Below are 26,077 nucleotides of genomic sequence, written 5' to 3'. Positions count from 1 at the left end.
AGATTGTGAACATACAGCGAGGCCATAAGCATAGTTTAGAGACAACTTCTCTTACCATGTGTGTGCCTTTGGTCTGGTCAAGTCTTCATTAATTGGTGTCCATGAACTCAGGTGAACGTTAAAGGGCTATCATGACTTTTTTTGAATGTGTGTGGTTTAAGGTAGAAACATGGATTCCCCACTGACAGTGACGAGTCTGCAGACAGATTCTGAGATGGACATGTCCGCCCAAGGGCAGCTAATCACACAAGGAGAGATTGATGAGGAGTCCAGACTGGAAAAGGAAGCAGAACAGAAAGAGGAGGAGGAAGAAAAGAAGAGGAAGGAGGTTGGTTTATATACCCTGCAGTAAAACTCGAGACAATGTTGTCATTGCTGTGCCATTGTTTCTGACACATTATTATTGCGTGTTTCCAACTGTCCAGTGATTTTATTGGTTCTGATTTAAGGACAAACCGTAATTCAGCTTTAATGACCGAAATAATGAGTCGGATTTCAATTACTTTTAAATTCTCCTCTTAATCCAAGCTTTATTTGGAAAACAATTTTAAGTGGTTTGGAAGAAGATTGACCATGTTTTGGGCATTTAAGCTATAACATAGGAGTTCTTGTCTGTATGTCTAACATTAGAGCCAACTTTCTGTTTTCAGCTGTGGCTGCACATGGAGCAGGATGGACGGGAGGAACGCTACAAACGTCTCCAGGTCCTCCTTATGAAGAGTAACATGTACACAGAGTACCTGCTACAGAGGCAAGATATACACACCTTACTCATAACACCAGATACTGAGATAGGCAGATATTATCTTTGGTTTCTTCTGAATTAATGAAAGTTATGTATCCCTCCTGGTACAGGAAATGTGCTGTTTTTTCATCATTTATGGAACGGGGCTGGGTCCCTTGTGATTAGGAAAATTGAGTAGTTTCAACTAAAATTGGGAAATAAGTGTGTGTGTTTTGCTTTGAGAAAAGTGATTTCAATATAACATTAAGTAATGTTCAACTCATAGAACTGGATTTCAGATGAACTGAATGTTGAGACTTGTTAACAAAAAATATTTTTGTTTTTGGAAACTTGGGAAAATTTAGGTCTCATTTTGGGAACGTTATACACTGTAACTCCAATATAGTGCGGCCCGTTATAACGCTGTGTCCAATATAACGTGGGGGATGCTTGGATCCTGTTTTTTCTCCAACCTTCCATTTCTGATTCAAACCCATGTTATGCAACTTCATGTATTTTCAGAAAATTCAAAGAAGCCGGCGATCACAGATTGATTGCTTTATCCGTCCATTTAACGAATTTTAATCGATTAGAGGTTAAACGACACTTGACAGCTAATTGGTGTTAATCTGTTGTGTAATGTCAATAAAGGTGTGAAAACTTGAGAGTCGGTGTTTATTACATGTATTCCCTATCAGAGCTGTTTGGTGAGCTAAGTTCAATAAGGTAAGTGCAAGCGGAATATTTATCAAATTAAAGTTATTTTAAACGATTACCTGTTTATGTTTTGTATTTATCGTGTATTGTATTTCATTGTATAAACTATGGCTGTGTAAGTGTGTTATCGTTTATTATATGCTAAACGTGCTTGATAAATGAAAAGATTTTTGTGTATGTTTAATGTTTAAGTGCGATTTACATGCTAACGCAGTGTAATTGTTAACAGTGATTCACATAAATATTTACGAAAAGTCTACGGAAAGCACGTTTTTTACATGCTGCGTATGACGCAATAAAACATTTCTTTGTACATGTATCGAATTGCATTTAATCTAAATTTAAATTCGTCGTCCAACGAAAGCTGTGTCCCATAATGCACTGTACTATTTTTCTGAGAAATGGCGCAGGCATATGAAATTGTTTACGAAATTCGTAAACATATTTCTTGTCATAAATGTTTAACATTATTTTTTCGTAAGTGATGTTGTAATTATACTGGATTATCGGATAAATGTGCACATTAGAAAAGAGGTATGTATACTGTGATCATTCGATTTGATTTATATACATGTATTTGCGGATGACGACACAGCATGGCAATACACAGGACCTATATTATAGGCTATACTATACCTGTTATTATAGCCCCCTTAAATAAATAAGCTCAAAACTTATAACGCTGTCCGTTTATAACGCTGTTGCGTGGCTTGGACCCTGTCATCCGCGTTATATTGGAGTTACAGTGTATTCCTGTTAACACTGGGAATGGGCATTCTTTAAGTCCAAATCGAGACTTTCCATAAAAATTCTCAGGACATTTGAATCGATTTTTTTCTGTTCTTTATAAAGTACTGGGAAACACCTGTTTCCCAATAGGGAAATTACTAATTACCCAAATGCTTAAAAAAAAATAAGGTTTCAAGAAAAATTTTATTTTTTAAAACAAAAGAAACATTTTAGTTAGTTTCCATATGCAGTTTGAACCTTAATAAATAAAATATTGCAACTTGACAAAACTTGATTATAAATTTTAAATAACCAATACTTGTCCCAATTGAGCAAAAAACACACGCTAATTTGATCAAAAAGCAGCACTGTCCCGCTGGGATACCTATGTGATTCATCGTACCACCTTTTATTTAGTCAGTAGTCAGTATATGACTTACAAAAACTGGATATTTCTGGCCAATATTGAAGATAAATGTGTTTAAAAAAAATTATTAACATAAAACCTTGCAGATTCATGCCTGAGGTCAATGGATCATTACATGCGAGTAATTGGGTTAATTACCATGTATATTGGTAGAAAGTTATTGGTTCACCCAACAGCATTTGAAACAGTGTCGTCCTATTAAGGAAGCAGAATGTTTTCTGTTTTTAGCTCACCTGTCACGAAGTGACATGGTGAGCTTATGTGACCGTGTGATGTCCGGCATCCGTTGTGCGTGCGTGTGTCCGTCATCAATTTGTTTGTGTAGACAGTAGAGGTAACAGTTTTCATCCAATTTTTTTTAATTCAGAATGTTTATCTTGATAAAATCTGGATAGGGATTGTATTTGGGTCATCTGGGGACAAAAACTAGGTCACTAGGTCAAATAATAGAAAAACCTTTTGTAGACAATAGAGGTCACAGTTTTCATCCAATCTTTATGAAATTTGGTCAGAATGTTTATCTTGATATAATCTGGGTAGGGATTTTATTTGGGTCATCTTGGGTCAAAAACTAGGTCACTAGGTCAAATAATAGAAAAACCTTGTAAAAACCTTGTGTATACAATAGAGGTCACAGTTTTCATCCAATCTTAATGAAATTTGGTCAGAATGTTTATCTTGATGAAATCTGGGTTGTGATTGTATTTGGGTCATCTGGGGTCAAAAACTAGGTCATTAGGTCAAATAATAGAAAAACCTTGTGTAGACAATAGAGGTCATAGTTTTCATCTGATCTTAATGAAATATGGTCAGAATGTTTATCCTGATAATAACTGATTTTGAATTGTTACAGGGCTCCCGCTTCCGTTCGCCAGATTCGCCAATGGCGAAAATTTAGCAAATTCAGCGAATAAAATAAACGTTCGGCGAACAATTTTTTTCCTGACAAATGCCGTCCCAGATAATAAACTCTTTCAGCTGTAGACTGTGCTTCAATACATCGCCGTGTTATTGACCAGAAAAATTGATACGCAGTCGGCATTAACACCGGTCAGAACCGGTCAGCGAGACGAAGGAAAATGACTGGTGTGAAAACAAAACAATGGTGAAATCGTACATCTTATCGGCTTAAATAAACAATAACTGATTAAAGATTGCTGCCAATTTCAATCAATTTGAGTAAAAGCCGTTAACGAATTATCAACTTAGTCATACAATGAATGTAAATAAAGAAGTTGATCATGGATTTTAATTTCGAGAAGTTCGTAATGTTTGTAATTATTAAAGGCTAAATGTGTTACAATTGTGAATGATGATAGATGAACGGGTATAAAACCCTTGACATTTTCGGCGAAAGTGTCGGAAATTGCGACTGCCATTATTGCGACCATAGGCAATAAGCGTCCTTTTGAATCTGACGAATCTAATGACACGGTCTAAAAAAAATCAAATCTGATAATAGATCATTCAAAGATGTTTGGATGTATTGCAAAATATGCATACAGTTTCAAAAATCAAATTCATTCACTTTGGGTGTAGTATGTTGAAAAAAGACAACATTTCAAAACACGAAAAATCAAAAGGTACTAAAAAAAGAACGACAATCAATATTAAAATGAAATACATGAACAATTTTTATATTATTAATAATATATTAAAAATAACAATAATATTTTGTTATGTTCATAATAAATATATATTGACACTTTTCAAAATGAGCTTTTTGTTTTGAAATTTAACATAATTAATTTTGTTTATTTCAGATCACAAAGAGGCCTCACAAGCTTGAAGTCTGAAAACATCAATGACAAATGCGCAGGCTGCAGCAATATCCAAAAGTGAAGCGGCTGTAGTGTCGGCTATGACTAATGTGTACTTTGCTGCACAACATACTCTCGCATCATTGCTGGTTCCAGACCTGAACAGATTGTGTGTCTTGCAGGTAAAAAAATAGATAAAACATCTTTAAAACAAATTTGATTTGTTTTAAATTGATTGATAAAATTTGATTTTGTTTAAGTTTGCTACAAATATTGAGCAAAATATACTTGAAATCATAAGTTATATTTTCAGGATGCAAATTTGTATTAATATATTTTCAGGGTGCAACCCAGCTCAATGACCTTCCAGTTGACAGCCACACGTCATATGAACACAGCTCTAGTGTGTCGGAATTTCAAAACTGTATGGCAGACGTTCTGAGGAGTGATCTTTTACAGAAGATACAGACATCATGCAAGTACAGTATCATGATCGATGAGAGTACATACATTTCAGTGAAGCAAAATTTAGTGACCTATGTTAGACTTTAACATCTCTCAGAAATTCTATTAAAATTAAAAACTTTTTTTTGATTTTGTCTATATACAGCCGGCCAATGGAAAAGTTTGATTTCGAATGCTTTCAAGATTTGGGCTGGATTGAAGTTGAGGCAGATTATGGCCTTCTGCTAAAATGTTTGTTGAGGATATCATTTGCTCATGTATCATGTGCTTATTTTTTGAACATGTGCTTGAGTTATGATGTTTGTATATCTATAAATGTTTTGTTGTACTGTTGTTGTTTTTTTGTTATGCACACATGATGTGGATTATGGCCTTCTGCTAAAATGTATGTTCAGGATATCATGTGCTCATGTAATGTAAATTTATCATATGCTTATTTTATGAATAAGTGCTTAAGTTATGATGTATGTACTTCTATAAATGGTTGGTTGTAAACTGTTTATTTTTGTTATGCACACATGATGATTATAGTAATAAACATATTAAAGCTTTGTTTTGTAGTTTCTTCTTTTACACCCCTTAGCCTAGACTTACAACAGGTGGTTCTTAATGCTTTGCTAAAACTTTAGACACAGTTTCTAAAATTTGGCTACACAAAATTACATTTGGCTAAAATGTTGGCTATAGAAGTTTTTGGGCCAGGGGGAGCCCTGATCGTATATGGGTCATCTGGGATCAAAAATTAGGTCACGGGGCCAATGCTAGTAAAACCTTGTGTAGATGAAAGAGGTCACACGTTTTCATCACGTTTTGTCAGAATGTATTAATTAATGAAATCTGGCTTGGGATTGTATATGGGCTGATAGTATTTAAGTTGATGTGGCAAGGATAGTCAGGTGAGCGATTCAGGGCCATCATGGCCCTCTTGTTACATTTTTGTTCTATATCATTTTAGGTATGATTTGGCAAAGCTGTGAAGTTTTATTTATTTTTTTAATCAGAAAAAGAAGAGTTAATCACAAGACAATTATTGTACACAGATTTATTGCACAATATAATGATACTTTTCGTCTCTAAATTTTCAGACACCTGTAATTTTTAGCGAGGCTGTTTTCGGAGAAAACCCGAGCTATTGTCATATCCAGTGTCGTCCGCAGTAGGCGTCGTGCTAAAACCTTAACATTTGCCATAACTTTTTAAATATTGAAGATAGCACCTTGATATATGGCATGCATGTGTATTTCATGGAGCTGCACATTTTGAGTGGTAAAATTCAAGGTGAACATCATCCTTCAAGGTCTAGGGTCAAAAAACAAAGTCAAGGAAAGTAATAAGCTTTAAATGGACATAGTTATCTGACCTGCACACGTATATATTTTTAACCAGGTTTTCCGAAGGAAAAAACTGGTTATTAGATTGGCAAATGCAGGTGGGCTGGCTGGCGGGTGGGCGGAACAAGCTTGTCTGGGCCATAACTATGTCGTTCATTGTCAGATTTTAATGTCATTTGGCATATTTGTTCACCATCATTGGACGGTGTGTCGTGCGAAAGAATTACATCAATATCTCCAAGGTCAAGGTCACACTTTGAGTTCAAAGGTCAAAAATGGCCATAAATGAGCTTGTCCGGGCCATAACTATGTAATTCATTGTCAGATTTTAAATCATTTGGCACATTTGTTCACCATCATTGGACGGTGTGTTGTATGAAAGAATTACGTCAATGTCTCCAAGGTCAAGGTCACACTTTGAGTTCAAAGGTCAAAAATTGCCATAAATGAGCTTTTCCGGGCCATAACTATGTTATTTATTGTCAGATTTTAAAATCATTTGGCACAATTGTTCACCATCAATGTATGGTGTGTCGCGCGAAAGAATTACGTCATTATCTCCAAGGTCAAGGAAAAAACTGGTTATAAGATTGGCGAATGCGGGCTGACTGATGGCTGGCTGGCGGGCTCGCTGGCGGGCGGACGAAACAAGCTTGTCCGGGCCATAACTATGTTATTCATTGTCAGATTTTAAAATCATTTGGCACATTTGTTCACCATCATTGGACGGTGTTTAGCGCAAAAGAATTACGTCAATATCTCAAAGGTCAAGGTCACACTTTGAGTTCAAAGGTCAAAAATGGCCATAAATGAGCTTGTCCGGGCCATAACTATGTCATTCATTGTCAGATTTTAAAATCATTTGTCACATTTGTTCACCATCATTGGACGGTGTGTCGCGCGAAAGAATTACGTCGATTTCTCCAAGGTCAAGGTCACACTTTGAGTTCAAAGGTCAAAAATGGCCATAAATGAGCTTGTCTGGGCCATAACCATGTCATTCCTTGTCAGATTTTAAAATCATTTGGCACATTTGTTCACAATCATTGGACGGTGTGTCGCGTGAAAGAATTACGTCGATATCGCCAAGGTCAAGGTCACACTTTGAGTTCAAAGATAAAAAATGGCCATAAATGAGCTTGTCCGGGCCATAACTATGTCATTTATTGTCAGATTTTAAAATCATTTTGCGCATTTGTTCACCATCAATGTACGGTGTGTCGCGTAAAAGAATTACGTAGATATCTCTAAAAAAAAAATTAAAAAATCTGACAAGCTTTCGCAGCCGAGCGTGGCACCCGTTATGCTGTGCTCTTGTTTAATATTTTTGGTATCTAAATTTTAGAACAAACAAAAAAAGTATTATTTTTAAGTGTCTGAAAACTTACAGTAAATGTGTTCTAGCATATGATCTTCTACATAGTGCCCAGAACGCTTTTACTACGTGTTATACTTGATCAAGACAAGTGAAAAAGAAAAAAAATATGTCACGTTTTTATAGCACCAATCAATTAAAACTTTTTTATTGCCTTTAATCACACCGATTTTTCTAAAACAATCAATACTTACCTTTTTGATTGTTATTGCTGTCAACCTAACAGTCTTTAATCTGCTTCGTATACTGTGAGAAGCACTTCACACTTTAGCACAAAGTTGGTACGACACATCTATTGATAGCAATGAGCAATCCCTAAAAAAACACACCATGGTGCAAATGCCTGATACAAGCAATAACTTGTCAAATCGTTGATAAATTTGGTAAAAACTTGCTTATTTCATGAAATAAGGTTGTTATAGTTATAGTTGAGCATGCAATCCCAATAAAAGGATAAGTTTACTGTTTAAAAGCAGATAAATAATGATAATTACCTAATTTTCTTGTAGAATGGAGCGACAAAAGGAGGATGAAAAGAAAAGACGTGAGCGTATTTTGAGGAAGCAGGTTAAGGAAGAACAGAAGAAATCAGAGCAACAGAAGGGAGAGAACCATGACCAGACTCAGGTTAGTGGCATCACCAGGAGTTATCTTTCATTGTGAAGAAAGTTTCTAAATGTGTTATTAGCTCCACTGGCCAAAGGCCAGCGGGGCTTATGTCATGGTCCTGTGTCCGTCGTGTGTGCGTGCATGCGTGAGTCCGTGCGTGCGTGCGTTAACTTTTTCTTAAAACAGCTTCTTCTCCTAAACTACTGGTCCAATTCTGATGAAATTTCTCAGGAATGTTCCTGTGGTGAACCTCTTTCAAATTTGTTCAAATGATGCCCCTGGGGTCAAATTTGACTTTGCCCCTGGGGGTCAAAAAATTGAAAATTAGCTTATATAAGGCATATTTTGTGCAAACTTTATAAATCTTCTTGTCAAGAACCATTGGGCCTAGGGCTACCAAACTTGGTATGTAGTGACATTTTATAGTCCTCTACCAAGTTTGTTCAAATTATGCCCCTGGGGTCAAATTTGACCCTGCCCCGGGGGTCAAAAAATTGAAAATTTGCTTATATAAGGCCTATTTTGTGCAAACTTTATAAATCTTCTTGTCCATAACCATATGGCGTAGGGCTACCAAATTTGGTATGTAGTGACATATTATAGTCCTCTACCAAGTTTGTTCAAATTATGCCCCTGGGGTCAAATTTGACCCTGCCCCGGGGGGTTAAAAAATTGAAAATTTGCTATATAAGGCCTATTTTGTGCAAACTTTAAAAATCTTCTTGTCCATAACCATTGGGCCTAGGGCTATCAAATTTGCTATGTAGTGACATCTTATAGTTTTCTACCAAGTTTGTTCAAACTATGCCCCTGGGGTCAAATTTGAACCTGCCCCGGGGGGTTAAACAATTGAAAATTTGCTTTTATAAGGCCTATTTTGTGCAAACTTTAAAAATCTTCTTGTCCATAACCATTGGGCCTAGGGCTACCAAATTTTGTATGTAGTGACATCTAATAGTCCTCTACCAAGTTTGTTCAAATTATGCCCCTGGGATCAAATTTGACCCCGCCCTGGGGGGTAAAAAAATCGAAAATTTGCTTATATAAGTCCTATTTTGTGCAAACTTTAAAAATCTTCTAGTCCATAACCGTATGGCATAGGGCTACCAAATTTGGTATGTATTGACATCTTATAGTCCTCACCAAGTTTGTTCAAATTAAGCCCCTGGGATCAAATTTGACCGTTCCCCAGGGGTCACACAATTGAACATATGCTTATATTGGGCCCATTTTGTGCAAACTATAAAAATCTTCTTGTCCATAACCATTGGGCCTATTTCTATCAAATTTGCTATGTAGTGACATCTTATAGTTTTCTACCAAGTATGTTCAAACTATGCCCCTGGGGTCAAATTTGAACCTGCCCCGGGGGGTCAAAAATTGAAAATTTGCTTTTATAAGGCCTATTTTGTGCAAACTTTAAAAATCTTCTTGTCCATAACCATTGGGCCTAGGGCTACCAAATTTTCTATGTAGTGACATCTTATAGTCCTCTACCAAGTTTGTTCAAATTATGCCTCTGGGGTCAAATTTGACCCTGCCCCGGGGGGGTTAAAAAATTGAACATTTGCTTACATAGGGACTACTTTGTGCAAACTTAAAAAAAATCTTTTTAACCATAACCATTGGGCCTAGGGCTACCAAATTTGCTATGTAGTGACATCTTATAGTCTTCTACCAAGTTTGTTCAAATTATGCCCCTGGGGTCACATTTGACCCTGACCCGGGGGTCAAAAAATTGAACATTTGCTTATATAAGGCCTATTTTGTGAAAACTTTAAAAATCTTCTTGTCCATAACCATTGGGCCTAGGGCTACCAAATTTTGTATGTAGTGACATCTAATAGTCCTCTACCAAGTTTGTTCAAATTATGCCCCTGGGATCAAATTTGACCCCGCCCTGGGGGGTAAAAAAATCGAAAATTTGCTTACATAAGTCCTATTTTGTGCAAACTTTAAAAATCTTCTAGTCCATAACCGTATGGCATAGGGCTACCAAATTTGGTATGTAATGACATCTTATAGTCCTCACCAAGTTTGTTCAAATTAAGCCCCTGGGATCAAATTTGACCGTTCCCCAGGGGTCACAAAATTGAACATATGCTTATATTGGGCCCATTTTGTGCAAACTATAAAAATCTTCTTGTCCATAACCATTGGGCCTATTTCTATCAAATTTGGTAGGTAGTGACATCTAATAGTTCTCTACTTAGTTTTTTCAAATTATGCTCCTGGGAACAAATTTGACCTTGCCCCAGGGGTCACAAAAATGAACATACATGTATGCTTAAATAAGGCCTATTTTGTGCAAACTTCAAACATCTTCTTGTTCTTAATTATAGAGCCTAGGGCTACTAAATTTGGTATGTTGTGATATCTAATAGTTCTCTACCAAATTTGTTCAAATTATTCCCCAGGGCTCAAATTTGACCCTGTCCCGGGAGGTCACAAAACTGAACATATGACGTTTACCAGTGGAGATTACTGCGGCCGTGTGGCTGTGACCAACAACAACAACAACATCTTGTAAACATGAGATAAAACCCTGTCATTTAGTTCCATTTAAGATCAGATGGTGACTGCTTACAAAGGAATTGAAGTAAAACCATGTGTTCTGAATGTTTTTCTTATAAACTGAAAAAAGTCGGGATTTATTTAAATATGTCGAAAGTGACCATATATCCGGATAAAAAAAAATCGGATGACATGTTTATTTAATGTCTTTTTTGTAGTGTTTAAACCAGTTTAATAATATCTTATTGATTTTAAAACACAACTTCCATGAACATAATTATTTCCATAAAAGTAAATATATGATTCTGCATTGTAAACTCAAACTTTGTATCCAAGAGAAGGTGTTGAAATTAATGAAGTGCAATGTTCTTAACTGTCTATATGCTGCTTTTTAATAACTAATGATTCATTGTTCCATTTGTAAGTACATATATCTCTCCAAAAGATATTGTCGTTCTTTCTATTTCACATATTTTAAGATGCTGAAGATCAAATATACGCATTTGATTTGAAACAGATTCACAAGACCCGTAGGAATCAAAATGCCTTAACCCTTTACCAAACGACACATTTTGGACTTTCCCAATTTGAAAAAGGTTGCAGACGACAATTAAATTGTAATGGAATATTAAGGAAATAATCAGGTAGGGTAGAAATAATTGTGATAAAAGGAGAAATTGCTCATCTTGAGCAATTACTCATTTTATCATAATTTTTTATAAAGTCGTCAGCTATAAACCCGAAAAATCCTGTTGGTGTTTGGTAAAGGGTTAATAATCTCTGGTTCCTTCTTAGAGCCTTTCACACATTTATAACAAATACAATAGTAGCATCTTTCTTTGTAAAGAATCATCTCAAACAAGGGCTGTTTGTAAAACATGCATGCCCCCCATATGGGCTGTCAGTTGTAGTGGCAGCCATTGAGTGAATACATATTTTGGCACTGTGACCTTGACCTTTGACCTAATGACCTGAATTCAATAGGGGTCCATCTGTGAGTCATGATTAATGTACCTATGAAGTTTCATGATCCTAGGCGTAAGCTTTCTTTAGTTATCATCCGGAAACCATTTTTGTGTGTGAAGTCACCGTGACCTTGACCTTTGACCTAGTGACCTGAAAGTCAAAAGGGGTCATCTGCGAGTCATGATAAATGTACCTATGAAGTTTCATGATCCTAGGCGTAAGTGTTCTTGATTTATAATCCGGAAACCATCAGCCAATCAGAGCTCAAGCAGCCGAATACACGCTGACCCCACGTGAAGCAGTATTCCATTATATTAGTGACCTCTGCGTTACGAAGTTTTTATTCAGCAATCAAATATTTGAGTCCATGCTTTTCCCGAGGAAGAATGACGTGACGTTGTACATGAAGTCTAATTTTCGCATGATTTTCATCTGTACACGAAATACACGAGAAATGTTTATTTGTTGCCAGAATTTCCGTAACTTTCAGTGAATAATAAAATCCTGAATTTTTTGGATAACACGTTTGAGTATACGCATTTGAAAATAAGCAGTCTGCAAAATTAACCCATCGCCTGATTGCCAATGCGATTAAATCTCGGCTCTGGCGATAGCAAATGTCTGATGACAGTTTGGAAATAAACCGACAAATAATCAATTCACGAAAATTCGTTCGCATGCGTGATCATTTGAGAACGAATTCAGCATTTTGGAAATGTTTGTTCGGTAACGATTTTCCCCGGTATTTTATTTATTTATTTCTGATTTGTTAGCAGATGGTACGGACATGAACTGCAATTGACGAAATATCTTCGCTAGTTTCCAAAAATCTTAAAAGTCAAATGTCCGCCATCTTGAAATATTTTAAGCGTCGATTAGCCAAGTAAAGTAGTGCAAAAGCATATTGTAAAGCAATATGTTAACCAAATTATATATATTGATTACGTATTGAATGAGTAATTGGTTTTCATTTTCATTTTCTGCAATCAAACGATATGCACATATTATCTCATGTGCAAAACACGTCCTTTTTTTTCGGACAGTCGTTTTCGGATAAAGTATTTGTCGTCCCACTATCGGACCCGTGAGATAGGCAGAAAAAGGCCTGTAGATACTAACATTAGAATGGTATTTAAATGATAAAATAAAAATAAAGTTATATGCAAAAGCAGATATTCACTTTTCCATTAAAAAAACTGCCATGCTCTGACATCTTACACATTTTCGCTAATTAATATCCCCTGGACTAGTTAATTTAAAATCACAAAATTATTTTCCGGCTAGAGATGTTTGTTTAAAGTGATTATTAAATAAAATATATTAATAAAAAAACAATACAGTTTTAGACTATAACATATACTTTTTAATAAGAAAAGTTTGCCTCTACAGAGTTGCGCTTATAAATATTTCCGGACCAATTAAAGTCAAAATCACAATTTTTATTTCAGCTAGAGCTTTTACTTTACCTTAAAAATGATACTTATGTAAGAAATATTAATAAAGAAATAATAAATCTTTTGAAAAACAAAGATATGTAATATTCAATAAAAAAATCTGTCTCGGTATTGAATCATATACATTTTTATGCCCCATGTCGGGTGGCATTTAGCATTTTAACCGTCTGTCCGTCCGTCCGACAATCCGTCGGAAAACTTTAACATCAGCCATAACTTATGCAATATTGAAGATAGCAACTTGATATTTGGCATGCATTTGTATCTCATGGAGCTGCACATTTTTAGTGGTGAAAGGTCAAGGTCATCCTTCAAGGTCAAAGTTAAATAAAAATCCAAGGGAAGTAACAAGCTTTATAGGGAGATAATTTCTATTTATCATTTGGCAGATACAGATCATTTTCACAAGGGAAGTAATTTTTTTTTTTAAGGGATATTTTATTTTTTTAAATCAAAGCGGCGCAGTAGGGGGCATTGTGCTTCCCCCATGAAACCTGGCTGGTTTTTTTCCCCTTTACGGTCCAAAAAATTCCCCCTAAAAAAAAAGTTTTTTTTTGTTAATAGAAAGGAGTCTGAAATGATTATAATATCTCAATTCTATTTTAATTTAATCTTGTCAAACGTACTAAATTATGAAAAAAAGCAATGAATATATTGCAAACATGTACAAATGTTATAATGAGAGAGTAAGTATTTTTCCCCCAAAGTAGAAAATCGTGTGTAAAATTTCCCCCACATAAGGGCTAAAGGCCCCATCCCCCACAACCCCCCCAAAAAACCTGCCTGAAATCAGAGTAGATGAGTTATAGACATTGATTAAAACAGCTTTTATTTTTTCCCCAAATATGTCTCTTTTGTACTTATTTTCCCCTTTCACCCAGCGTCCAGCGTCTTCCCCTTTCCCTAAAAAAAACCCTGGACGCATACAAAATCAAGCGGAATTTGCCCGTTATTGTTATTGAAAAAAATGCTCACATATTGTAATTTTTTATCGCTGTATCTGTCACGCGGTAAGCAAAGGAATATCTCAAAATGACACAAGTTACCTATCTCAAAATGACACAAGTTACCTAATCAGTGCTGTGAAATTATTCCGTACAGATGGTGTCATGTAGTTAATTGTTATTTCGGGCTAGGGCCTAACACAAGGGTGCAGCATCTTGTCTATCAGGCTAGGGCCTAACGGGTTGCAGCATCCTGTCTATCAGGCTAGGGCCTAACACAGGGCTGCAGCATCCTGTCTATCAGGCTAGGGCCTAATTCAAGGATGCAGCATCCTGTCTATCAGGCTTGGGCCTAACACAGGGGTGCAGCATCCTGTCTTATCAGGCTAGTGCCTAACACAAGGATGCAGCATCCTGTCTATCAGGCTTGGGCCTAACAAGGATGCAGCATCCTGTCTTATCAGGCTAGGGCCTAACACAGGGGTGCAGCATTCTGTCTATCAGGCAAGGGCCTAACACAAGGGTGCAGCATCCTGTCTATCAGGCTAGGGACTAACACAAGGGTGCAGCATCCTGTCTATCAGGCTAGCGCCTAACACAAGGGTGCAGCCCTTGTTTTGATCTCATCACATTATTATAATGTAAGTTGTAAGTGAATTTTTTTTAAATCCATTCAGGATTCTTGCAAATATCTGTTCTGTGTCGAGAATTATGAACCATACAACGTAGTCATATCCAATGCGATTGTACTGTAGAATTATTATCAACGTTATCAAAATATAAATTGAGTTTTGTTTCTGGCATGTGCATTAAACAAAAGCAAGACAATTATTTATTCACAACAACAAGATGAATATCTTGAGCATCAGCAAAAGATTCCTCGCTGTCCATGTCAAGATTGAGAAAAATCTGACTGACAATCACAAAATTCGGTCTCATACATGTATGTTTAACAGAAAAATCTACATAATCATTATCATTTTCCTTTATCATCCATTTTTAGCTCGGCTGTTTTCTGAGAAAACCCGAGGTATTGTCATAGCCAGCTCGTCCGCGTCGTGCTAAAACCTTAACATTGGCTCTAAAATCAAAGTGCTTCCACCTACAAACTTCATATGAAGCTGCACCTTGATGAGTTCTAAACACCACACCCATTTTTGGGTCACTAGGTCATATGTCCAGGTCACTGTGACCTCTAATATTCTTCTGACAAGCTTTCATTTATTCAAAACTGCACCCAAGCGTTAGCACCTGCTGTGCAGTGCTCTTGTTATTCCTTAAGTTTTGAGACATTTTACATTAAGAGCCCTGTCCAAAGCAGGTTTGTTATAGCAGGGGAATGAACACGGATCAAACCTACACCACTGCCAATTTGAATGAAAATGTCGAGTAGATGTGTGAAAATTCGCAACTTTTTCATATTTTCTCACAACATATTCTTATATGAACTAAATTCGATAAATAAAATATTAAAAGTTTTTTGTTTTTTTTTCAAGTTTTATGAAGTATGGTGTTTCTCCTTTGAAACTGTTGTATAAATTTTGCTTTCAGGATTCAAAACTACCGTACTCTGAAAAGCCTACAGAAAGTATTACCAGCAGCCAGGTAGTATTTTAGTTTTTACGCTTTCATAGTTTTTGATATGACAATATCATAGTGAGGTTGTATTTTTAGCTTATCCCAGCATTTCATGTTCATGTTGAGCTATTGTGATCACCCAGTGAGGTGGCCATGTGTGCCGCATGTTTCTCTTTGTCAACAAACTTGCATACATTCATAATCTTGAAAATGTTTAGGCTGAATTCAAATATGAATCATGTGTGACCAAAATCCATGTCACTAAATCCAGGGTTTTTTCTGCCTATTTTGGGAAAAGGAGTCTGACCAAATTGGTAATTTTTTATCGACAAAATTGGCCATTTTGGGAATTTTTGCTTCGATGAAACGGCTCATTTGGGAAAAAATTGTGAATTTATCATGCTTAAATAATTCAGTGGTTTAACAAATAAACTTGTTTTTAACCTTGTTTTTAACCAGGTTTTCCGAAGGAAAAAACTGGTTATTAGATTGGCGAATGCGGGCGGGCTGGCTGGCTGGCGGGCGGGCGGAACAAGCTTGTCCGGGCCATAACTATGTCGTTCATTGTCAGATTTTAAAATCATTTGGCGCATTTGTTCACCATCATTGGACGGTGTGTCGCGCGAAATAATTACGTCGATATCTCCAAGGTCAAGGTCACACTTTGAGTTCAAAGGTCAAAAATGGCCATAAATGAGCTTGTCCTGGCCATAACTATGTCATTCATTGTGAGATTTTAAAATCATTTGGCACATTTGTTCACCATCATGGGACGGTGTGTCGCACAAAAGAATCACGTCAATATCTCCAATGTCAAGGTCGCCATGACTAAAAATAGATTTTTTTTAAAAACAAACTTACAAAGGGGGTTAATTTTGTTTGTTCATTTCAAAAGTTCAGTTTGAGTTTTCTCCCTTTATCAGATTTTTTTCCACAATGAAAACCTGGTTTTGTGACATTTTTGTCCCTTGTTATTTGTTATTTTGTCTTCTTTATATAAACAGATGCAATATTGGGCATGTTCAACGTTTATTCAAGTACTGCAGTTTTGTTTTTCAGTTACAGTTACACTCTGAGATAAGAACTGAACAGTCAAAACCTTATAGCAGATATTTTTTTACCAAAACAAACACTGGTTAGTCACACAAGTTATAAGACAAAAAATTTTGGGTAAAAAATTTGTTTTTTTTTTTTTTTTTTTGGAAATTGGGATTTTTTTTTAAATTTCGGTTTGGAATTGGGTCCTTTTGCTTTGGGAGTGCCTCCGTTTTCCGGAGGCGCAGACAGAGCTGAAAAACCCCTGAAATCAAAGTTTTAAAAAGCTGATGATTTTAAATAGCTAATACACTCTAGAGGCCACATTTATTACTCAATATTCATGAAACTTTGTCAGATCCTTAAATATGGTCTCAATCATATTCCTGATAGGTCTCAATTGGTTCCCATGTGTTTAACTTTAAAAAAAAAAGATTAACTTGTGAACACTTCAGAGGCCACATTTATGGCCCGATCATGAAACTTGGTAAGAACATTTGTCTAAATGATAACTCAGCTGAATTAAAACTGGATGATGTAGATTAAAAAACAAAGTCACCATGTCAAATATAAAAAAACACTTCATTTATTGCTAAATCTTCATGAAATTTGGCTGGATCATTTTTCTCAGTGATATCATGGTTGAGCACAAAACTCAGTCACCTGGGATCAAAAACTAGGTGACTATGTAAAATGAAAGAGAAAGCTTGTGAGTACAAAAGGTCTCATGCTTATACTTACTAAAGACATTTGTCTTATTTTTTCTGCAACCTTTTTAAGTTCCTTTTTGTAGAAAAAGGTTTGCATTATGAGGCAAAGCATTGTTCTTATGCGGCTTTAGTAAAATCATTTGAGCACTCAAGTTTGTATGTAAGACTTTTATTGTCATTTTAACCTGTAACGGTCCCTTAAAAATGATTTGGGTCTCTGGTAAGCCTCTTCTGAAATCATCAAACTGAGTCTTCAGGGTGCAGGATCAACGGGGTTGTGATTAGTTTACACATTGGCTGAAAGATTGTAAGAGCACCGTTATTTATTATTTTTATTATGCCCCCCTTCAAAGAAGAGGGGGTATATTGTTATGCACATGTCGGTCGGTCCGTCCGTCGGTCGGTCCGTCCACCAGATGGTTTCTGGATGATAACTCAAGAACACTTAGGCCTAGGATCATGAAACTTCATAGGTACATTGAATATGACTGGCAGATGTCCCCTATTGATTTTCAGGTCAAAAGTCAGGGTCACTGTGACAAAAAACGTATTCACACAATGGCTGCCACTACAACTGACAGCCCATATGGGGGGCATGCATATTTTACAAACAGCCCTTGTTTTATATTTATATAATATTTTTATTATATTTATTTAAACTTTATTTTTGCAAATGTATGATGTTAATAGAATTCATTTGCTAAAATCTATAGTGCATACAAGACAAGTTTTTTTTGCAGTTTGTGCCGATATCTTATGATTAACAGGGCTCAACTTTAAGGGTTGTCCTATTGCCACTGGCAAGTAAAAATTGGGTCCGGGCAAGTTATTTTATAATCTAGTTGTCGCCCGGAAAAGTGCAAAAAAGAACAAAGAGCATGTAATTTAGACTTTAATTAGACTTTAATTGCTGTAATCATTTTGTTAAATGTTCAAAAATAAAAAAGGTTTTGTGGTGTATCATTTTGGTTTATTAAAAAATATGAGGTTTACAGTTGATTTGATATTTCATGTTGGGGCAAGTGGCTTTACGTTCAGGGCAAGTAGATTTTCTAAGTACTTGCCCGGCAGGGCAAGTTTGTTTTTCGGTTAATGTTGAGCCCTAATTAAAAAATTCTTGAATGCATCGGTAATCGGTGCCAAAATTTCACGTTGCGCCATGCATAACTGAATATATATTGAAGTAGAGATCAAATTTTTGGCCGAGAACACAGGCATATTAAATAAAGAAATTCTGATGTATTTGACAGTCAGTTTCTTTGTATCTCAGGTGAGTGACTTTGGGCCTTTCAGGCCCTTTTGTTATACATGTTGACAGTATTTGGATTGCTTATACAAAGAATAAAATGCCTGCTGTAATGTCACTTAATGTATTGCAGAGTGTGTTTTTGTCCCCTACCGGTGAAGCCGGAGGGGACTTGTGGTTTGCGCTCTGTCCGTCATACTTTCTTGGATCCTGCGATAACTTAAAAAGTTCTTAATATTTTTATGCCCCCCTTCGAAGAAGAGGGGGTATATTGTTTTGCACATGTCGGTAGGTCGGTCTGTCAGTCTGTACGTACATCCTTCCACCAAATGGTTTCCGGATGATAACTCAAGAACGCTGACGCCTAAGATAACGAAACTTCATAGGTACATTGATCATGACTGGCAGTTGACCCCTATTGATTTTGAGGTCACTAGGTCAAAGGTCAAGGTCACAGTGACTCGTTCTTGGATGCAGTTTATGCTTCCAAACGACCACATTTGCAGATTATATTATGTTCTGGTGTTGTGGGGTCTATCTACAAGGGCTAGCGCTGTCCCAAAATTTCTTTGAGCCAATCAGTTTTTTGTTTTTCGGTGCGTGAAAACTGGTTAATTATATATAAATGTACTATCAACTTGTTATGCCCCCCTTTGAAGAAGAGGGGGTATATTGTTTTGCACATGTCGGTCTGTCGGTCGGTCCGTCCACCAGATGGTTTTCGGATGATAACTCAAGAACGCCTAGGCCTAGGATAATGAAACTTCATAGGTGCATTGATCATGAATGGCAGATGACCCCTATTTATTTTCAGGTCACTAGGTCAAAGGTCAAGGTCACAGTGACAAAAAATGTATTCACACAATGGCTGCCACTACAACTGACAGCCCATATGGGGGGCATGCATGTTTCACAAACAGCCCTTGTTACATGAAACTTGAAACATGGATAGATGGCAATATGGAGATTATGCACGTCATTTCATTTTGTTCCTACATCAAGAATTCTGGTTGCAATGGCAATAAATATATATTTTTTTTAATTCTGACAATGGTGGAGTTTCATCGGTAGGGGACCATATTGCTTGGCAATCTCTTGTTTATAGCCTGTTATTCCTAAATGTCAGTGTTGGAGCCTGGCTGATGTGAACTACATGGCTTGTGTTGCATGTTTCAGACCTCTACCGACTCGACGTCGGGCAGACAGACACGGTCTAGACTCTCCCTGCGGGCTCCTGTGTCCAAGTCTCGCTTGTCTTCCGCCCTGTCTCCTCCAGCCACACCCGGCCTCCAGTCTGCAGCCACACCTCAATCACTGTCAGAGGACAAGGAGAATCTGTCCAGCAGGCACATTGGAAATGAGGCTGATCTTCAAAACCACAAGAATGAGATTCCAGTATTACAAGGTTGTACAAATAAAATCTGCTTCATAGGTACTTTAAAATGTAACCCTGAGAAAATACGGGAATAGTGCCTTAAAATATGATTTATGTGCCTTGTATAAAAAAGTTTACTCTTAGAAATCTTTTGTGCAATAAATCCATTTATTGGCCAGTATGTAATGACGTAGTTACTAGTTAGACAATATCATCCATTCCTCACCATATGGGTCATAAACTTAAACTGGCCTGTTATCCCAAATTGTATTATACAGCATACATGATACATGGTTGTCAATAAGGGGCCTCAAAATCAAGCCAAATACAGTTTCTGAGCATCAAAACCCTGAGCACTGGTTCAAATGAAATATGTTTGAAAGCACCTCTGCTAATGGATGCACTGGTTTATCCTGGTACCTCCGGTTGTTACTGCCATTTGCTTTATTGTGAAGGTCAGTTGCATGTGCAAAAACACATGCATCATGCTTAATGTTTTAACTTTGTGATTCATTACTGTATCTAGATAATTTTCTCAATTGACATACCTGTATGGAAAGCCTAGATGTACATATGCTATGCAAACCATGTGATATATACAGTTGGTTTGGTTGTCACAGATTTTGAGGAGTGTTTGCGTGCGTACCTGGGTGAGACACTGGTGCCCCGGGTGTCAGACCAGACATTTCTAGTGGAAGAGGATCCACTGTGTTAGACACGCAGGCAGCAGCATCATACAGTCCAAACCTGGCTCTAAATAAACACTTTCACACCTTCACCTAGACATTTGTCTGTTGGACACTCATTCACCAAATCTCTGCTTTTGACTAAAAACTGCAAAATGTCAAAGAATGTAGAAAAAATAACAAAGAGCACTTATTTACATGTTGATTAATAACAATAATAAGTTTAATCATTTTAGCAGAAATGCTTATTACACTTCAGGCAACGCAAGTCCTTAGAAGTACATGACACTGCTAATGTTGGGAAAAAACAAAAGAAGTGCACACGTTCATGTTTGGAATGATAACTTGTTTAAGATCCTATATAAAACAGGTGTTTAGTTGTATTCTCACTTCATACATAGATTGAGATCCTATATGAGACAGGTGTTTAGTTGTATTCTCACCACGTACATAGATTGAGATCCTATATAAAACAAGTGTTAAGTTGTATTCTCACTACATACAAAGAATGATTACTGAGATGGTATCTTTGTTGAATCCATGGACGTCCTGGTTTGGACTGTAAGGTTGCTGCTTTCTAGTAAACATGTTCCAGTTTCCCCAGTTTGTGTTACTAGTGTAGTCTTGTGTGGATTATTTATCAAAAGAGTTTTTAGTTACCGTAAAAACCCAGTCATAAGTCTGCCCGCTCATAAGTCGGGGGGTAAAAAATGATAGGAAAATCGGAGATTGAATATGTCCTAGACATAAGTCGCGTCAGAAATTGTCCGTCCACGAATTTCATAAACAGACGTCATTTTAAATGTACAGGAAGTTTTTATTCTATACATAGACCATGACGTCATTATAGCCCTGTGAGATGTAGACATAGTGGACACGTGTTTAATGTACTTCGTGTAATATAATCAATACAATATATATTTAGGAAATCGAAAATAATATTATGAACCACATAAAAACAAAATCAACAACATAGGAAACCAAGACGTATATACATGTACATTGTAATTTACACAACGACATACGAAACCACAAACTCGCGTTCAGCAGCACTATTATTATTTGATTGCTCTGCAAATTCTTACACGCGTATTTTAAACGCATTGTCATACGCATGGCGTTTGTGTTTTCCAGGCATTTTCACAAATCAAATGTGTTAGTCAAATTAATAAATTATTATTAGATTTCTATAAAGTGTGCACTAAATTGTCCACGCTAGTTATAATCTACAAACTTTTAATCCGATGACACACTGTGATCACTGTAATCAAATCTTTGCACTTTTAATCTATCAAAACAATTGATTAGTTCCTCGGTAAAACACGTTTTTATTACAATGATTGACATAACCAATAGACCGCTAACTCCACCTTTGTTCTACATAACAGTTAAAGAGGCGGAGCTAAGCACGTGCTCAAACATAATTGGACGATTACCAGTGAATAACAAACTCGCAATTGGTTAAACATGTCGCTTCACAAATTAAAGGAATCTTATTTTATCGGCTAGAAGGGTGATGCTTTATGGCTTCATGACAGGAAGCGGCTTTCCTTTGATGATGTCAAACTGTCAATTAACACAGGTTGCCAATTATCGCTTGACTTTAAAAATGACCTAATCTTTTGTTTACGCATTCAGTTATAAAAAACACCTGCTAACATGAATACTTTGGATTAAATTATAAAAATATAAACAATGGAAATGTTGCAAACTGTGGTTATATTAATTGGTAAGTATCAGTTAAAAGACGACATTTCATTTGTCGTAAATCAACGAGTTTTTTTTATCCAACAACAACAACAACAATATCCGCAGGGATCAATCTTCGTCGAATTTCATTAATTTTTTTCATGGTTGACCTCATAAGTCAATACCGTAATTTTAATCAAATTTTTGAGGTAAAAAATCTCGACTTATGGCTGAGTTTTTACGGTAAGATGTTGCTTTTTGTTTTATATTCTATTTGTTTGTTTGTATTTCAGTAATTTTGTCACTCTTTTTAATGAATTTTAATATTTTACTCTGTCCCTTAATTGTTTTTTCTAAGAAGCTACACCATTCAGAATGGCAGATAAATAGTATTATGAATTGTTTAATTCTTTTTGTGACATAATTATAATATATACACAATATAAAACAAAGTATATAGACTAGCATGTTTCAGATTTGTAGTGGGACAAATGTTATTTTATGCAATTATTTTGCACAAGGCAAACATGTAAACCAATGCTGACACAACTTTCTCATTGTTTCTCTGCATTCAGATTCCAAATCCAAGAAAGGCAGAAAAAGGAAAAACAACAACTACAATGAACAGTCACCTGAGGGGGCCAGACTACTCACACAGTTTTTTAAGGTGATTGAGCATAATGCGATATCATTTCATCTTCTGTTGGGTGAAACCTTTGTTTATAACCTGTATACATGGTAATTTACCCAATATTGCAAATATAATGATCTATTACTCTCAGGCATTCATCTGCCAGGTATTATGATTGAAGGGCACCAGATACGCTTAAACAGGGCATAAGTCTGGCAAAATAGTGCTATAAAATATGCTGTCAGAAATTTAATAGTCATTAATTATGGACGAAAGTCAGTGTGTTGGAAGATTTAGTCAAGAAAAAAAAAATTGTAAAGGTGGTGTTTGAAAACTAAGAGTATATATTTTTACCTATTTTAACATGAAATTCCGTTCTCCATAGGAAAGAAGGTTAAAAAAAGATATTTTGAAAAATATTGACAAAGTTTTAGGCATTTTTGTATACTTTTCTAGCTATTTTCTTAAAATCAGTGTAATTTATCTTTTGTAACAAATTATTTTATTAATGTTTTAAAACGATAAGTAGAATGTAAACATGTTACAATGCTTATCAACAAAAATAGAAATCCCCTTTCATTTTATAATTCACTAATCTAAACACATTTTTCATAGCCATATTCAATGATTGATTGTAGCCAACAAAGAAAAGGAAACTAGATATGGGAGAGGAGGAAGAGGAAAAAGAACAAATGCAGCCAAAAACAGAGAAAAAGGTGAACTTCTCCTTTCTAACTGTAGTCAACAATTTCAGCAATATATTTAATAATTACTTTATGTGCTCAAATCCTGGAAGAATTTTAATGAACTTGACTATTGAGACAGTTTTCTTTGTATAAAAATTCACAGTTTGGTGACATTCTAGTTTCTTGTTCATGTTAAATAAAACAATGTCAAATAAACCAAAACTTCTGTCTAAGATTTCCTTGGCCTTGCTATGAACTTAAATATCGATTTAAAGTTAACCTGAATGTTATCAAAATTCCTTTTTTTCTCTTAAGAATGATATTACTGACATCATAAGAATGTAAACAATTATAGAATGACCTTGGTCAATGTTAAAAAGTGATTATTATTTATGTGGTTTTGATGCAATTCTCCTGCCCCTATGCTTGACCCCTACCCACCCAGGCTGCCCCTACTTCTGTTGACCTGTTCTCTGGAGAGGCAGACATAGAGCTGGATGGCACCATCACCAGGCCTGCACTGCTCACCGGGGGAAGCCTGCGCAGATACCAGGTGGAAGGGCTTAACTGGCTCAAGGTAAAGCTTCACTGACATCTCTCTAGCTTCACTGATATAGCTCTAGCTTCACTGATATCTCTCTAGCTTCACTGATATTGCTCTATCTTCACTGATATCTTTCTAGCTTCACTGAGATTGCTCTAGCTTCACTAATATCTCTGTAGCTTCACTGATATAGCTGTAGCTTAACTGATATCTCTCTAGCTTCACTGATATAGCTCTAGCTTCTCTAATATAGCACTAGCTTCACTGATATCTCTCTAGCTTCACACTGATATCGCTCTAGCTTCACTGATATCTCTCTAGCTTCACTGATATAGCTCTAGCTTCACTGATATCTCTCTAGCTTCACTGATATCTCTCTAGCTTCACTGATATCTCTCTAGCTTCACTGATATCTCTCTAGCTTCACTAATATCTCTCTAGCTTCACTGATATAGCTCTAGCTTCACTGATATAGCTCTAGCTTCACTGATATAGCTCTAGCTTCACTGATATAGCTATAGCTTCACACATATCGCTCATGCTTCACTGAAACCTCTCTAGCTTCACTGATATTGCTCTAGCTTCACTGATATGTCTAGCATCACTGATATCTCTAGCTTTTCTGATATAGCTCTAGCTTCACTGATATCTCTCTTGTTTCACAGATATCTCTCTAGCATCACTGATATCTCTCTACCTTCACTGATATCTCTCTAGCTTCACTGGTATCTCTCTAGCTTCACACATATCGCTCTAGCTTCACTGATATCTCTCTAGCTTCACTGATATCTCTCTAGCTTCACTGATATCTCTCTAGCTTCACTGATATCTCTCTAGCTTCACTTATATCTCTCTAGTGTCACTGATATCTCTCTAGCATCACTGATATCGCTCTAGCTTCACTGATCTCTCTCTCGCTTCACTGATATAACTCTAGCTTCACTGATATAGCTCTAGCTTCACTGATATCTCTCTAGCTTCACTGATATCTCTCTAGCTTCACTGATGTCTCTAGCTTCACACATATTGCTCTAGCTTCACTGATTACTCTATCTTCACTGATATTGCTCTAGCTTCACTGATATTGCTCTAGCTTCACTGATATCTCTCTAGCTTCACTGATATCTCTGTAGCTTCACTGATATAGCTGTAGCTTAACTGATATCTCTCTAGCTTCACTGATGTAGCTCTAGCTTCTCTGATATAGCTCTAGCTTCACTGATATCTCTCTAGCTTCACACTGATATCGCTCTAGCTTCACTGATATCTCTCTAGCTTCACTGATATAGCTCTAGCTTCACTGATATCTCTCTAGCTTCACACTGATATCTCTCTAGCTTCACTGATATAGCTCTAGCTTCACTGATATAGCTCTAGCTTCACTGATATAGCTCTAGCTTCACTGATATAGCTCTAGCTTCTCTGATGTCTCTAGCTTCACAAATATCACTCTAGCTTCACTGATACCTCTCTAGCTTCACTGATATTGCTCTAGCTTCACTGATATCTCTAGCTTCACTGATATAGCTCTAGCTTTACTGATATCTCTCTAGCTTCACTAACTGATATCTCTAGCTTCACTGATATCGCTCTATCTTCACTGATATCTCTCTAGCTTCACTGAAATCGCTCTATCTTCACTGATATCTCTCTAGCTTCACTGATACCTCTTTAGCTTCACTGATATCTCTCTAGCTTCACAGATATCTCTCTAGCTTTACTGATATCTCTCTAGCTTCACTGATATAGCTCTAGCTTCTATGATGTCTCTAGCTTCACACATATCGCTCTAGCTTCACTGATATCTCTCTAGCTTCACTGATATTGCTCTAGCTTCACTGATATCTCTAGCATCACTGATATCTCTCTAGCTTCACTGATA

General features: G+C 36.4%; 1 protein-coding gene across 5 annotated transcripts in view; it reads left to right on the top strand.

The window, feature by feature from the left end:
- The window catches only part of LOC127833363 (lymphocyte-specific helicase-like), a 99,460-nt gene that overhangs the window by 25,282 nt on the left and 48,101 nt on the right, over nt 1-26,077 (top strand). For 4 of the 5 annotated variants that reach the window (XM_052358562.1, XM_052358563.1, XM_052358566.1 and 1 more), the window contains exons 3-11: nt 162-328; nt 651-751; nt 8,038-8,155; nt 15,567-15,620; nt 19,761-19,989; nt 20,580-20,669; nt 22,910-23,001; nt 23,604-23,681; nt 24,097-24,228. In XM_052358562.1, the coding sequence (XP_052214522.1) occupies nt 162-328; nt 651-751; nt 8,038-8,155; nt 15,567-15,620; nt 19,761-19,989; nt 20,580-20,669; nt 22,910-23,001; nt 23,604-23,681; nt 24,097-24,228 (1,061 nt within the window). The remainder of the gene's footprint in view (nt 1-161; nt 329-650; nt 752-8,037; nt 8,156-15,566; nt 15,621-19,760; nt 19,990-20,579; nt 20,670-22,909; nt 23,002-23,603; nt 23,682-24,096; nt 24,229-26,077) is intronic. The other variant, XM_052358564.1, reaches the window with a different exon arrangement.

Source organism: Dreissena polymorpha, chromosome 6, assembly GCF_020536995.1.
Source record: "Dreissena polymorpha isolate Duluth1 chromosome 6, UMN_Dpol_1.0, whole genome shotgun sequence".
Classification (NCBI taxonomy): Eukaryota; Metazoa; Mollusca; class Bivalvia; order Myida; family Dreissenidae; genus Dreissena; species Dreissena polymorpha.
Note: the sequence above shows the minus strand (reverse complement) of the source record. Positions and strands in the feature narration are given on the sequence as shown.